Genomic DNA, 16255 nt, shown 5'->3' on the forward strand with positions numbered 1-16255 from the left:
TTGACCAGTGTTGAATGACCCCCGCCTGATCCTGTGGATGGCAGCAATGCCAAAACCTCGGTCCCCACCCTCTCATCTGTTATAATGTCAATGCTAATACAACCCTACAATCGACATAGAACCAGTACGCAATCATCTGAGAACAAGAATAATAGACCATTTTATCGGCATATTTAGTAATGAGCATTTATCATTCTAACACACACACACACACATAGGTACTCACGTCACGGTTAAACGTTGCAAGTGTATTTTCGCATCCAAATTTTATTTGATCAATTTGCAAAACAAAAATTAACATTCGAAACCGAACGATTACTGTGTAAGCATCGTGTATTTTGGCCAATGAAAAAAGAAAACAAAAAACAATGAAAATCATTATCAGCATGGTGATGAGAATAACCGATCTATCGCAAATCGCAATATGCTATTATATTATCTCAACCGGGTAGTTGTAACAGAAAAAAATAATAATGGGGAAATAAACAATAGAAACAACATCGTTCTAAATATATACATACGATACGCTATACCCGGAAACGAATAATAATAATGCTGGATGCTATCCCCATACTATATAGACCGGAAGGGAAATGACATAGTAATATAAACTGGAATAAACTCATGAACATAGTTGTTGAAACCGACTGCGTTTGGTTGCTAGAGATCCGAAATGTTCATTGGTTGGGATTGGTTCTGGGTTCTAGAAATTGAAAACTGTGCAATAATGGGTGACAGCAGCAGTACATTTTTACTCAAATTTTAGTAAATGCCGCTCATAATGTTTACTCATATTTGAGTCAAAGTTTACTAGTCAGATTCATTCGCCGCGTGCTCGAATATGAAGGAAATCTAGAACAATTTTACTTAGGAGAAATGGATGTAATGTCGGCCTAAATGCCCCTAGTTTGGGCCCATACATAAATTCAGCAAGCAACCAAAAATATCCATTAGTACGATTAGTACCGTCCCAATGACGCGTTCACCTAGGTAAAATTGATAAATAGCAAATTTTTAGCGATGGGCCCAACATTAGATCCATAGGCCAACATAAGAGCCATTTCCCCTAGGTAATGAGTATAAGGGTTGGTCACCGTTATATGGAAAAACGCAAATTGGCCCTCATCAAGCAAGAACAACCCTTTTTTGGTTCAATTTGGGGTAACTAAGGCTGTGTTCCATTTGGCGAATTTTTACTTAAATTTGACTGATGGAAAATTTTCAAATAAACCTGCTTATTACCAGTCTTATTTCTGACAGACAAGGAATCAATTTTGACGCACACCTTCTCGAAAATCAGCCAATCAACAACTGAGGGATTTTCGAACATCTTAATTTATTATCGTGTCAAATTTAAGTGAAAATTTACCAAATGGAATGCAACCTAACAACTGTTCAAAATTTAGAAAAAGATTGCTTGTAACCTGACTGGTGCAGAGTCACTCGAAATGCTTGTCAATATAAAAAAATAACTGGTGCTGTCATAACAATCCAACGATCAGGAACATCGCCCAGTCTTACGTCCCTTTAATAGATTCGTTCGAAAGACAAAAGTATTAGGATCAACACTCAAAATGTCATTAAATTAAATTTCAAAGTAATAAAACAAGTGTATCTTAAAGCGAAGACAACATATCAAGCTTCTTGATTTGATGTCTTCGCTTAAAGGCTGGTCAAATTTATTCGTATAATGATAAAGTATGATTAATTCATTGCAATAATCCAAGAAGAATTCAACTCTGCAAACCTTAATCTGTGTACGGCGAATGAGAACAACCCAAATTTGAGTTTAGTTCACTCATAATCGCCAAAAGTGCAGGAACTCAGCGATGAGTAAATTTGCCTCATGTTTTCCCAGGTTTTTCCAGGATTTTCCAAGGAAAAATTCCCGAATTTGAGAAAAGTAAAGATTGGATTCACTCAGTCTATTGGTACTACTCCGAGACTGAATAAAATTTTCGTCAATTTCCTCATTTTCCGGCAGATTTTGTAGGTTTTCCACAGGAAACCATGAGACAAATTTTACTCATCGCTGAGTTCCTGCACTTTTGGCGATTATGAGTGATCTAAACTCAAATTTGGGTTGTTCTCATTCGCCGTGTGCCGAGAGTTTAAGCTGTGTCGAAAGCAGTACCACAGACAAACAGACGTAAATCTTTGAATAAGTTTTTCTTGAAACCTCAAATATATTACTAATCGAAAATAGTACAAAATTTAAGCTATATCTGATTTAGCGATTAAAAAAAAAAACGTTTTTATTTATACATGACAACGAATAACGTGTCAAAATTCATATTTGTGCTTATCAAGTCAGCAACATGCCACACTGTTTACTTTTCGCCATGATTCAAAAAAGTTTCGCTTATTTATCTGCATTTAATTTGCGAAAATAAAACTTGCAGTAAGTATATTATACATTGTTTTAAAAAAATAGAGCATTGATTTTAGAATTTTTATTTCTAACTTGGCGATAAGGTCTTGCTATCCACATTGGACTTAGTAGAATTACCACCAGAATAGAAAAGGTATTTGTATCTGTTTGTATTTTAGTTCAGGTTTAAATGCATTGTAACTAAACGGCGCCGGTGGTGTAGTGGTAAGCGTGATTACCTCTCACCCCAGCAGGCCTGGGTTCAATCCCAGTCGGCGCCGCCGGGATGTTCCCCGGTTCATGAGTTGATGGGTAGGTAGGGTCCAGGTGTGGGAGCTGCCTTCCTGGCACGTCGGTAGCATTGGTGCTCAGCACGGAAAACAAGATCGACGGAAAAAACAAACCAAAGGAAAAAAAATGCATTGTAACTAAATTATGTAATCATCCTTATTCACTAAATAAATAGTTTCCTAAAATAAAATATAGGGGAAAAGTTGGTTTCGGCAATACCTTAACCTATTATCGTCAGGGGGGTAAATAACGTCCTTGAGAGCTCAATTTTGGCATGTGGATACATTGTGTTTCAGAGCAACTATTGGCCAAATTTGAGTGCTCTAGGACTTTGTTTACCCCCTGACGATAATAGGTTAAGGTATTGCCGAAGCCAACATTTCCCCTATCGAATTGACCAACTTTCCAGCGCTCTGGGAAGTACGCCCGACGATGGGACAAAATTGCACTACCGAATGATCCAGTGAAGGAAGGTGCAGCACCTATGTGCACTTCCTCTGATGTCGACGATCCAAGTAGAGCGGTTCTGTTGAGAAGCATTTCGTTGATCATACGGTCCAGCACCTAGTCGTCTACAGTTCCTGAAATCGGATCAACTTGACAAGACACATCATGCGTATTTTTACTGGTCAAGTTCCAAGCCAACGCTTCAACAAAACAAATGCTATTTATTTATAGTTGCAGTCTGAATAATAAAAATGATGCAAAAATTTTCACCGCAAATAAATTCAATACTTAACCAAAATCGTAACAAAAACATCGCTGCAGGCTTAAATAAATCTTCTTTAAACATGGCATATATTTGTACAACATCACATTTAAGATAAGACATAATCAACACTCAATTAATTTTGGTATCCATGACAGCTACGTATTTCGACTACAATGTGCAGTCTTCATCAGTGTCATTCGCACTAAAGAACTTTTCAAAATCTAAACCCCCTAAAGTACTCATCCCCTAGGTATAAAAGTCAAGATCACAGGTATAAAAATCAAACTATGTACAATGTGTCGAATCGGAACCTACCTAACTAATTAAAACCAAAGATTTAAGTAAACTAAAGGAGAAAAATCTATTCAACTCTCTAATAAGGAAAATCCCAAAGGCTTGGTAGCCATCATTATGAGGTAATGAAATTGGGTTGTTAGCGGAATGCTTAAATAAAACAGCAAAAAAGGGTATTTTTATACCTGTGATCTTGACTTTTATACCTAGGGGATGAGTTTTTCAGGGGGTTAGATTTTGAAAAGTTCTTAAGTGGGAATGACACTGATGAAGACTGCACATTGTAGTCGAAATACGTAGCTGTCATGGATACCAAAATTAATTAAGTGGAATTAAATGGAAGATAACCTTTTTTTGCTGTTTTATTTAAGCATTCCGCTAACAACCCAATTTCATTACTTCATAAATAAAATGGTTCCAATATAATTCCTTTCCCAAAAATGTATGGAGAAAAAAGAATTTGGAATGGTAATGGTTCTTAACAACCCATTATTTGTAAGGTTCACTTCCAAATGTAAATTTGACCTTCGCAGGATGCAGGATATTCTTCCAGCCGTTCTCGGATCGGTTATTGCTTTGTTGTACGTGTTGCGCAGGTTTGTCAGGAACATCTCTACCTGTCATTGGTGGTTGGTTAGACTTAGAGTAATGGCTGTATCAATTTTGGATTTGTGCCAACTTTTGTTCGAATTTCGTAAGAAATTCACTTTAATTACAGTAAATTTCTTACGAAATTCGAACAAAAGTTTGCACAAATCCAAAGCCTTATTTTCAAGGGGTGTTTGAAAGTCTGCGCAACAACCGTTGAAAACCGACTCCTTCAAAATTTCTTCTGCAGTTGGCACAATTTAGCAACCATTCAGAGGAGTTTTATCCCTACAGATGGTTGAGAAGAACTTGGAATAAAGGGTGATACGGTCAAAATTTGGTCAAGGGAAAACGCGTGTAAATCGGTGAAATCGTTTATTTAAAAAATCAAATTAAATTTCTTTTTCAAGTTCAATTAGTATAAAATTCAGGAAAAATATTCAGTTAGGCTTCCGCTTTTCCAAATCCGAATTGCCGGGCCTTACGCTTGACCCCTGCCATCAGATTTTGTACAGCCACCTTGTCCACCTTCTTCGCCGCAGAAAGCCAGTTTGCCTTGAACTGCTGCTCGCCCTTAGCAGTTTTTTTGGTCTTCTTTAGGTTCCGCTTGACAATAGCCCAGTATTTCTCAATTGGGCGGAGCACTGGCGTGTTGGGAGGGTTCTTGTCCTTGGGAACCACCTGCACGTTGTTGGCGGCGTACCACTCCATGGCCTTTTTACCGTAATGGCAAGATGCCAAATCCGGCCAAAACAGTACGGAACAACCGTGTTTCTTCAGGAAAGGCAGCAGACGTTTATTCAAACACTCTTTCACGTAAATTTCTTGGTTGACAGTCCCGGAAGCTATGAAAATGCTGCTTTTCAAGCCACAGGTACAGATGGCTTGCCAAACCAGATATTTCTTTGCGAACTTTGACAGTTTCATGTGCTTGAAAACATCTGCTACCTTTCCCCTTCCTTTTGCCGTATAAAACTCCTGTCCCGGAAGCTGCTTGTAGTCGGCTTTGACGTAGGTTTCGTCGTCCATTACCACGCAGTCAAACTTCGTCAGCATCGTCGTGTACAGCCTCCGGGATCGCGCTTTGGCCGTCGTATTTTGTTTATCATCGCGATTTGGAGTCACTACCTTCTTGTAAGTCGATAGTCCGGCTCGTTTTTTGGCTCGATGCACGGTTGTAGACGATACACCCAGCTTATTTGCGGCATCTCGCTTGAAACTACCGGCAACTCTCTTTGTTGTCTCAGCGGCTTCCGGTTTTCGATTTCCCCCCGATCCAGACTTCCTGGCTGTCGACAAACGTTCCACAAACACTTTAATTACATTTGTAACGGTTGATTTGGCAACTTTTAGCGATTTTGCCAACTTTGCGTGCGAGTAGCTCGGATTTTCGCGATGCGCGAGCAAAATTTTGATACGCTGCTCTTCTTGCTTGGACGGCATTTTGACAACTGAAGAGTGAATTCCAAAATCAAAATAGGAGCAACATTCTACACACACACACACCTTCAAAATGAGGGGTGTTCAGGTTTTTTAAATGCAAAATTGAAAGAAATACGTCAAGTTGATATTGACCAAATTTTGACCGTATCACCCTTTATAAGCTGTTCTGGACAAAACCACAAGCCGCAGCGGAGTTTCGCTTTACATGGATTGAGTTTTGTTAGGTTGAATGAATTCATGATGCAGAAAATCCTTACAGTTTAAAAGCACTGTGTGTCATGTCACGATTCTCGACATTATTTGGCTTTACAATGGAGTAAACAAAGTAAGCAACGATTGGCAAAACGTCAACGCTCGACAATGATGCCTTTTTTAATATGTTTCTTGTGTTCTACATGTCAGCGTTTGTCCTACCGTGCCGAACAGTGTGCCATGCTGTGTTTTGTAACAGTGGGCAGAGTTGATTACCCTAAACGTTGTCGTGACCGGACCGAGGTTTCCAGCCTCGGCCACGGCTACACGAATTAGCGATGCAGCTGCCACGGGTGCGGCTGCATCTGCTGCTGCTGAATTTACTGCTGCTGCTGCTGTTTCTGTTGCTGGTGGTGGTCCGTCACCTCCAAAATTCGTTACAAGAATGACTTCAACGAGCTTTGGCTTTAAATGATCTTTATTTCTTGTGATTGTGTGGTTTACATGTATGATTTTTTTAAGTGACACAGATGCGTCTTTTCAACTTTAGTACATTTGAGATTTTAATTATTATTTACAGTTCCTAGTCCTATCAGGTCTATTTTAAAGTATGACCACCTTGGTGGGATTGGTTTGCTTGAAAATTTGAAAAAGAAGACTACTTATAACTACTATTTACAACTACAACTAACCTACAACTACTATGTACACCTAATCTACTATATACAAATTGCTTATCAAAGCATGTTCTGATAAATTACATTTTTGTGCAAATTTAGTCTTAATTTCGTTAATTCTGGAATCTATTTTGGCAATGCCTGCCTCTTCGTGTAAATTTGTTATTCTAGTGTCAAAAGGACGATCAAGTACCATCCTCAGCACTCTATTCTGAGCGACCTGGATTTTGTTCCTGTGAGTCTGTGCACATGATTCCCACACCGGAGCTGCGTAGAGGATCGCAGGTGCTATTATTTGTTTGTAGACGGACAGTTTGTTCACCCTTGAGAGGCGGGATCTGCGGCAAATCAGCGGATACAGACACCTAACCAAGACAGAACACTTGACTACTGTTTTCTCTACATGCGAACGGAAGAGGAGCTTTTCATCGAACAACATCCCGAGATAGGTTACTTCGGCGGACCACTCAACCCTTGTGCCATCCATGATTACAGTACAAGAGGGAGCCGGTTTTAGTTTGGGTGATTGCCGATGGAGGAACATGATTGTTTGTGTTTTGGAAGCATTGATTTTGATTTTCCACGTGGTGGCATAATCAGCAAAGGCGTTAAGGCATCGTTGAAGTTTGTTTGTTATTTCGCGAGGCATCCTTCCTTTGACGGCTATTGCGGTATCATCTGCGAACAGGAAAAACACGCAACCGTCTCCGAGGGGAGGAATGTCGGAAGTGTAAATGCTGTAAAGCAAGGGGCCCAGCAGACTGCCTTGCGGGACTCCTGCAGGGATGGAAAACGTGTCTGAAAGACAACCATTCAACGATACCTTGAACGACCTTTGCTGGAGGTAGCTACGGGTGATTTTAACCAGATGTAATGGAAAGTTGAAGTTACAAAGCTTGTATACAAGCCCATTGTGCCAGACATTATCAAACGCTTTCTCAACGTCTAACAATGCCATGGCTGTGGACTTGGATACAGCTTTGTTACTTCGGATGTTATTCATCACCCGCACTAGCTGGTGATTGGTGGAGTGCCCCTTTCTGAACCCAAACTGTTCCGGAAGGAGAATGTTATTTTCCTCGACAAACTTGAGCCAACGATTGAGAATGAGTCTCTCGAACAATTTGCTCAGCGCTGAAAGGAGGCTGATTGGTCTGTAGCTTGAAGGCAATGTTGGATCCTTACCGGGCTTGCGGATTGGTATGATTTTTGCTACTTTCCAGATGCTTGGAAAGTAGTGCAGTTCCAAACATCTGTTGAAGATAGCGGTTAGAAGAGACTGCACTTTCATGCTGAGTTTCTTCAAGATCAAGTTGAATATACCGTCAAACCCGGGAGCCTTCATGTTCTTGGTGCATTTCAGCGCTGAGCAAATTTGTTGTACTGTAATCATATCCGCCGGAGGCACGACACAAGGGGAGGCATCTAGGTTTTGAACGCATTGCGCAACCTGATCATCGAGCGGACTTTGGATAGTCGAGCCAAGCAAATGCGATGAAGCGACATGCTCGCCGATCGCATTTGCTTTCTCCTGTGGGGTGATTAAAAGCCGATCGTCATCATTTTCGACTTTGAGAGGTGGAACGGGTTTGGGATGATTTTTCAGGACCTTGGCTACCTTCCAGAATGGTCTGGAGCGGTCGTCCAGATTCTGGACAACACGCCCGAAACTTTCATTTCGGAGTGAGTCCATTCTGGAAGCAATCTGCCTGTTCAGATCGGCCATTTCACGTTTTTTGCCCAGGTCTCCAGTCCTCTGAAACTGGCGTCTACGCACATTTCTCAATCGAATCAATAATTGGGTGTGGGAATCAATAGCAACAAACTTACCCCTCACAGGAACTTGTCGAACGCATGTCTCGTCAGCCTCGGATATGGCCTGTTGGAGTCCTTCCAACGCCCGGTCGATGTCATCTACGGTGTCGAGCAGTGGATTTTCATCGATGTTGCTGTCCACCATTCGACCGTACTGCACCCAGTTGACATGGTGGTAGTCTTTACGCAGGCAGCCTCTAGCAGGAACCACGTTGACACCGACTTCAGTCACCACCGGTTGGTGGTCGGAGCTGAGATCGTTGTGCGCCTCCGGCTTGGATAGTCCGATGTTTGACAGGAAAAAGTCTAGCGTGGAGGGATTTCCCGCTGGAGAGATGAAAGTTGGCTCGTCCGGAAATTGCACTGTGTACAGTCCATGTTGTGCGTGGTCGAACAATAGACATCCGTTTCGATTCCTCTGGTAGTTCCGCCAAGCTTCATGGCGGGCGTTCAGGTCGCCCCCAACGATGAATCGGGAGCTAGTACGGGTGATGGCGGTCAGGTCCTTCTTGAATTGGATTCCTAATCCGTTGCTTGCGGTACACTGGCGTGGGCAGTAAACAGCGATGAACCGGACGTTTCCAGTTGGTGATTCCACCTCCACACTAATGGCCTCGATGATAGAAGTGCGGATGTGGGGCAGAGTGCAAAACTTGATTCCCTTTCTGACGATGACCGCTACACCACCCCCCCTGGAGCTGGTGCGATCAAGCCGGATAATGTTGTGGTCAGGCAACCAGAAGCTGTCACCGAACTTTAGGTGGGTTTCGGTTAGAAGACCCACGTCGATGCTATGCTTGCGGAGGAAGTCGGCAAGCTCAATCTGTTTAGCTCTTACAGAGCAAGCGTTCCAGGTAGCGATGGTTAGCGGTTTAGACACCATATTGGATGATGAACTTACCGAGCATTTGGATCTGTTCGGGCTTATTGCGGCACTTACGTAGAGCACCGGTCATGTTGATAAAAATCTCCATCAGTTCGTCTGCTGAGAACAGATCGGGATTGTTTGTTTGAGCTGTTGGTTGCCTCCAGAATCCAGGGGGGGATGGAGAGCTTTGTCCAGCAGAAGATCCAGACGTTTCTTGAGGGGGCGCGGATCGCACCCTGGCATTCGCTTGTCCACGAAGAGGTGGAAAGTCCTCTGTCCTGAAAGCCGGGGCCTTATCCTTCCTTCGTGCTGGTTGATTGTTGGTGGACGCTTGATTTCGGATGCGCTTGAAATCCTCGCGTTTAGGGCACTGCTTGTTGGATCCTTGGTGAGCACCACCACAGTTGGCGCATTTGGACGCCACAGCTTCATCCGCAGCACATTCAGAGGTGGCATGGTCTTGAGCGCAATTTCCGCAGCGTGGCTTAATGTTGCAGTTGCGGGTACCGTGTCCGAAGTTCAGACACCGCTGGCACTGAGTCACATCGCGAATCTCCAACATCGCTGTTGTTCGTCGCAGTGACATCGGACTGGCCTCGATTCTTCTTCCTCTTCTTACTGCGTTTTTCCAACACAGCTGGCTGGATATTCCCATCCATGGGGAGAACAGCAAACCTGTTCGAGGTAGGCACACCGGAGCTTCCTTCTCCGGGGTTCTGGACCTTCGCCGGGCTTCGCGACCGATGCTTCCCCATTACGGGGCACACACACACGCACGACAAACCGCGAAAGAGAGAACACGAACACTATCGCAATGAACTTTTCAAACAACTCGAGAGAGCGAGCTAACACCGAACTAAACTGCTTGACGATCAAGCAGAGAATGCCCATGACTTCAACGAGCTTAGGTTCTTCATATTTATACCTGCTAACCTATCAAAATTCTCTAACCAATGAGATTCCGTTTACATACGGACTATCACGCTTCACGCTCACTCGATTCTACTCATTATTTATTCAACACCCCAACAAACAATTCAAAGTCACAAATAAGCATACACATTGAATAAATGCTGTATAACAGTGTACAATGCTGAATAAAACAGGATGTCGAATTATGTGCTGAAAAAAGCTCATTGAGATCGATAGATGCGCCGTTTGCTCTGATATGATTAATTTTCTTATTAAAAGCTTTATAAACGTTGACTGTCTTCCTTATTCAGAACCAGAAGTTTGATCTAATAACAAACTGAATAAGTGTAATTTGCACATACATTGTCGCTTTTATTCGACTGTTTTCAAATGATTGAATAAAATGCTTTATTAAACGTCTTATAAATGTTTTCTAGCTTCATTATTAGATTTCATTGCATTGCTTTACAATATTACTGTATAAAGGTGAATACACTCAGCAAAATAGCTCTTATACCACCCAACAAACAATTCAAAGTCACAAATAAGGATATATATATATTGAATAAATGCTGTATAACAGTGTACAATGCTGAATAAAAAGAGTTGTCGAATTATGTGCTGAAAAAGCTCATTGTTCCAATGCTCTGATCTGATTAATTTACTTATTAAAAGCTGTAAAAGTGTTAAATGTCTTCCCAATTCAACGCCAAAAGTTCGATCTAATAAAAAACTGAATAAGTGTAATTTGTACATACATTGACACTTTAATTCGACTGTTTTCAATTGATTTAATAACATGCTTTATTAGACGTTTAATAAATGTTCTCCAGCTCCTTTATTAGATTTCATTGCATTACTTTACAATATTGCTGAATAAAGGTGAATACAGTCAGCATAATAGCTCTTTTACCACTATGATTCCATGTTGTAATCACATGATTTGTAAATGCTTTATAAACGACGTATTAGATTCATTATTCGATAACACTGATTCAGTCTTACAACAAGGCGAAATCAGTAGAGTAGTGGTTACCGTTTTTGCTTTCCAATTAGAAGGTCGTGAGTTCAATCCCAAGCTCAACCCTTTTTTTTTATTTGTGTAGAACATAATTAATTTAAATAGTAATCATCGATCACATGACTCACGATAATGAATGCATTGATCTAGTTTAAAATATAACCGAGCATCCTTTCTTTCGACTTGGAGATGTGAAGAGGCAACATCGGTCTCATTTAAAACAATGATGAATGAATTAATCATTCCCACAGGGCCTTGAAGGAGCTAGAGTTGCGATCGGGAGTGCTGATAGGTATTTACTTTCATGCAAGCTTTTATAGATTATTGAGTTGCCCATATGATGAATTCTAGGATAACTCAGATGACAAGGCAAGCGGCTGGTGATCGGAAGGTACATGGTTAGATTCCCATACAACGGCATGTATAAGTATTTAATAAAGTTTCTAATATCTGTGTGGTGCGAGCCACGTCAGAAATATTGAAATACAATACACTTAAGAAACACACACACCCTTCCCTTGTCCCTGTTCACCCTGTCCTCTTATTTTCGGGTTAATTTTCCCACAGTTGAATAATCGTTTAATAAATGTATAATAATGTCTAATTAAACGTTACTTCACATGAGAATCAAGCGTATACAGAGCATTACTGTTTTAAGGAGAAGCAGTGATGTCTAATAAACGCTGAATAATCAAAAATTTTATCGTATAAACTCTGTTACAACTCATATAAGTCGAATAAAAGCTTCTCGACATACCTTATACAACACCAGTAGTTCAATGTTGTGGTTGAATAAATTCTCCAGATTTGTGTGAACAAAGCCTGAACAGAAGTTATTATTAAAAATAGTACAAGTACTATTAAGCATGCAGTTGAATAAAATGGCCAAGAAGTCGTTTCTTCAATAGACGATTGTTTGTTGGGACTAACTCTATCTACTACAAACGTGTCTGAGGGAATTCGACCGTTTGACTTGATGTTGATCAGTTTCTTACTTGATAACCATTTTAAAGCTTATACCGAACTTTACAAAATATTGGCTCAATCAAGTAATTGTTAGCAAATAAAAAATAAAAAAATATAAAATAATGAGAAAGTCACAAAGTGAATTTTATATGATTTTTCGTATTAATTTCATCGGCCTCCTAACATTCATGTTATTTTGTGGTGGGATTTGCAGCTATATGATCACAGGAAAGCTATGTGAAATCCACATGGATTTCATTCATTAGATATGTGATCCATTTTTTGAGTGTAGACTGCTTGAAATTTCCTAAATTTTCCTAATGAATAATCAAGCAGAAATTTGAGGAAAATCGAGGAAAGCTTTAAACATCCCACGAAGTCTTTCAATCTTTCCTATAGGAGCAGCTTTCCTGTTGCAAAAAAGTAAGAGGTTGTATCCAAGACACGACCGTACATTTATGTACTCGGTATCAATATTTGACCACTGTGTTAGGGAAACCACTTTTTATCAGGCAATCTGTGATCATTTTTATCACCATTGTTGGATATTTGTGTAATTTTCAATAGTCACCTATTGAAAATTGATTAGGTGTTCATTTTAGCTGATTCGTAAGGCGGTCGATTTTGTTTTTTTTTGTTGGAATTGCACCCCCAATATGTTGCCGAAAGACGTACTCCTACGTTAAAAGCAAATTGAACAAATTGCTTCAGGTTCACGAAAGCTCATAAAGCTAAAGCTGCCTTCCAAATTAATCCAAGCAAACATTGACTCCGCAAACCATCATTCCATGCAGTAACAACATCCCCAGCACGATGCAAAACCAATCCGAACCCAAACCGTCAACACGTAACCCCTCGAAGTGTCCCATCATCCGTTGTCCCACGGTGCTTTCGGAAACGGCTCTCCTGGATCACCTGCTGACCGAACATAAGAACATTGACCTGAAGCCAGTGGAAGCCGGTGAGAAAGCCGTCCTTTCCTTCCAGGAGTCCATCTTTCCACATGGTCAACCAATTTGTATGGGTCTTGTGCTGTACGGCGGAAAAGATGAACGGTCCAGACCAACTCAAATGGGATTTTCCCAAAGGAACTCCATCCTTTCGTCAAACAACCTTGTCTACGAGAATCATTTTCCGGTACTGGTCATGGGTTGCAAGACTCACCTGACGGATATGTTGGCAGACGATGAGATACCGGCGGAGATCTACAACGACATCTGCCAGAGACGGGAAGCTGCACAGGATGGATCCGACCCGGAGAAGGATATCTTTGTACTGTGGCTGATTGGTCCGAGCGTGACCCGACCGGTGTACGGGGACTTGACCATCAGCGATTCGGAGCGGATCAACGTGAGAGGTTGTCGGATGCAGGTTCGGGACTTTAAGGATTTTTTGCTACCGAAGACATTTCTGAGCAAGGGGTTGGACTATTTGATGGTGAACCGTGGTGGAATGAATCTGCTGACCCGGAATGGTAAACAGGCGTTGGAGATGGAGGTTTTCGTGGCGGAATGAGCGGGGGAGGTTTGATTTATTAGAATGGTATAAAAATTTAGTTTTGCCATTAGTTTTTAATATACTTTTGATCTGCAAAATAAAAAATATATATTGTTTATATATTTTTTACTATCGTATAAAAAGTGCTCAAAAAAGTTGAAAATTCTTTTTTCAAGGACTTTAAAGAGTTTATTTTTGTTGGAAACTTGGCGTTTGCAAACCGTTTTGGTTAACAAATTTATCAAATTAATTTAGATCTGATAATTGTGTCGGCTAACCGTGTAGTTTCATTTCATTGTGCAATGGTGCTAAAATTACTCTTTTTCGAGAAAGATAAATTTAACTCTATAATTGAATAATATTTCCTTTAAAAGTCTCATTAAATACCATGCGTCTCCATTCTCCGGAATTTTTAAATCAATGGAGATTTTCAAATTTTGGAGGATGCTTCTAGTTAACGACATTTTCTCACCGATTAATTAAACTGAAATTCCGAATGCTCCCCACAGTGAGCGATGTACAAACTGCCCTTTCTCTTGTTATCAACCTTCAACAAGCAGCTCACTTGCACTTGTCAAAGCCCCAAGCATTCACTGCTCATCAGCGCGTTCATTTGCAGCACACAATACATGCTCAGGCGATAATAATAAGACATGCTTCTTTTACTCACTCCCAACACGCGGAACGTTGCACGCCTCACACAGTGAAGAGTTTGGAATTGCTTGAATTGGATGATTCTTTGATAGGCAAACAAACGAACGACGATAAACACAACGCAGTGAGTGTGCATGGGAAAGCAATTTTGACAGCCGTGCTGGGTGAACCCGGTGAACCACGACCAAAGACGACGACGAGTGAATTTTCATCATTCTGCCTCTTTCGAATCGTCCTAGTTGGTCGGTCGGTCGTCGAACGCCGCGAATTTTCCTACCCACCACACTCGAACTGGAGGAGGCCAGAAGCAGCAGGCCGCGCTCGGTGTGTTTATCTCGCGTGTGCGTGTGTTCTCGGGGAAAAAAGTGCACCTTTGAAGGCAGGAGTGTTCTCCACCTAACCATCGGTGATCATCGAGGACGGTGCATTTCCCGGGCGTTGGACCGTGTTGCGAGGACCGAGTGTGAATTCGGGCGTGGAAGTTTTTGGCCAAGTTTGTGAAGGGAAGAAAAAATAAAACATATAGTAGGTAGTCATTTTCTTCTGCTTTTGACAGTGGTAGCAAGTTTTTCCTCTCCTTGGTGAGTTGGTGAGTGTTCATGTGTGCGAGTGAGAAGGGTGATTGAAAATTCTACGGGTGCTGTTGTTGAACAGCGAGAGAGCAACTGAGATGGGCAAGTGGTTCCGAGAGGGAAGATACTGGTGAACCGATGGGAGAGAGTGCGATGGCGAGAAAATGAAGAACGTGAAAAACTCGGTTAGTGGAAATTCTAAGCTAGCTGCTGCTTTTCGGTTGGAACGTGATTCTTTCGGTGCCCTTTTCAAATACACACAGGAGACGACGGATCAACGTGCGGCTGCTAGGTACTGATGTTGTCGTTGTCGTTGTTGTTGCTACTTTTGCTGCCTGATTGAAGGAAAGTGGCGTTTCACATGTGGATGTGTGCAGCGACGGGAGCACAGCGGGTGTTGGGTGGGTGGTGGGCGGTTGGTAGCGATAGACGAGTTGTTATTTTGTTATTGATGTTGATCATATTGCTTTGAGTTTTTTCTTTTTTTTTTCTGTTGTGGTGAGATAGGACATATTCGTGAGAGATGTCAACTATAGGTTGAACATTCTTGTTTACGAGTTGATTTATGTGTCAATGTGAACTACATACTGTTGTTTGGTTATTTGTAATTATTTACACTTTGTCAAGGTATTTCAACAAATATACGTTGATCCTTAAATCATGTTTCATTAATCATTATACGGATGGATGATGGAACATAAATGGTGTAGGCATTTTTGGAACAATATGCTCAATTAATCACACTATTAAAATGGTTTGAAAAAGCGTTTCCTTGAACTCAAGCATTACCATGGAGCAATATTTTAAGATTTTTTCTTTGATGAGTTCGCCAGGGTTTGATCCAGGGGCTATTACTGAGGCACATTTTTAAACCTTCATGTTAATGGAATATCGATGCTACCTGTTATTTTTTCCATTGAATCAGAATAATATTCTGATATTATGGTTTTGTACCAAAACAACAGATCCCATAGGTACCCATAGGAACGTTCTAATTTAAGACATGCAGGTTTAAGGTGAAGGGCTTCAATTTTCAAAAACTGAACAGTAGTTTTTTCGTATGCTGAATGTAGTGGGTTTGACAGCTGTTGAATACCCCTGGGTTTTATTTACACTTGCTTGGAAAATCTTCAAAAGATTACCTTATTTTCTTAAAATCTTTGACTGGAAGTAATTCATGAACTGCATGAAGCTGCGATTATTTACTAAAAATACAGTTAATTCTTTCTTACACGATATTCTACTTAGCTCGACAAAGCAGACCTCACAATCCCTTGCAAATTTCTTAAAATTACCTTCGTAGCTCGATATGCACCCTTGTTTTAGCTTAATTTTATTCAGTATGACCCCAATCTGCATATAAATCATAATAACTGTGTAAC

General features: G+C 40.9%; 2 protein-coding genes across 7 annotated transcripts in view; both read left to right on the forward strand.

The window, feature by feature from the left end:
• Window positions 1-12963: 12963 nt before the first annotated feature.
• Window positions 12964-13665, forward strand: LOC135708231 (uncharacterized). The gene has a single exon (XM_065230228.1). The coding sequence runs from the start codon at window positions 12964-12966 to the stop codon at window positions 13663-13665; it is 702 nt and encodes a 233-aa protein (XP_065086300.1).
• A 708-nt stretch (window positions 13666-14373) lies between these two features.
• Window positions 14374-16255, forward strand: part of LOC135708135 (calmodulin-binding transcription activator 1-like) — a 592813-nt gene continuing 590931 nt past the window's right edge. Inside the window, exon 1 of one of the 6 annotated variants that reach the window (XM_065230097.1) lies at window positions 14374-14919. The gene's annotated coding sequence lies outside the window, so the exon portion shown is untranslated. The other 5 variants (XM_065230091.1, XM_065230092.1, XM_065230094.1 and 2 more) reach the window with 5 other exon arrangements.

The sequence above is a fragment of the Ochlerotatus camptorhynchus genome, unplaced genomic scaffold (assembly GCF_037179485.1).
Source record: "Ochlerotatus camptorhynchus isolate MF236.1 unplaced genomic scaffold, CSIRO-AGI_Acam_v1.1 ptg000328l, whole genome shotgun sequence".
Classification (NCBI taxonomy): Eukaryota; Metazoa; Arthropoda; class Insecta; order Diptera; family Culicidae; genus Ochlerotatus; species Ochlerotatus camptorhynchus.

Coding starts and splice junctions, on each gene's coding strand:
- LOC135708231 (XM_065230228.1), top strand. CDS start 12,964: ATGCAAAACCAATCCGAACCCAAACCGTCAACACGTAACCCCTCGAAG.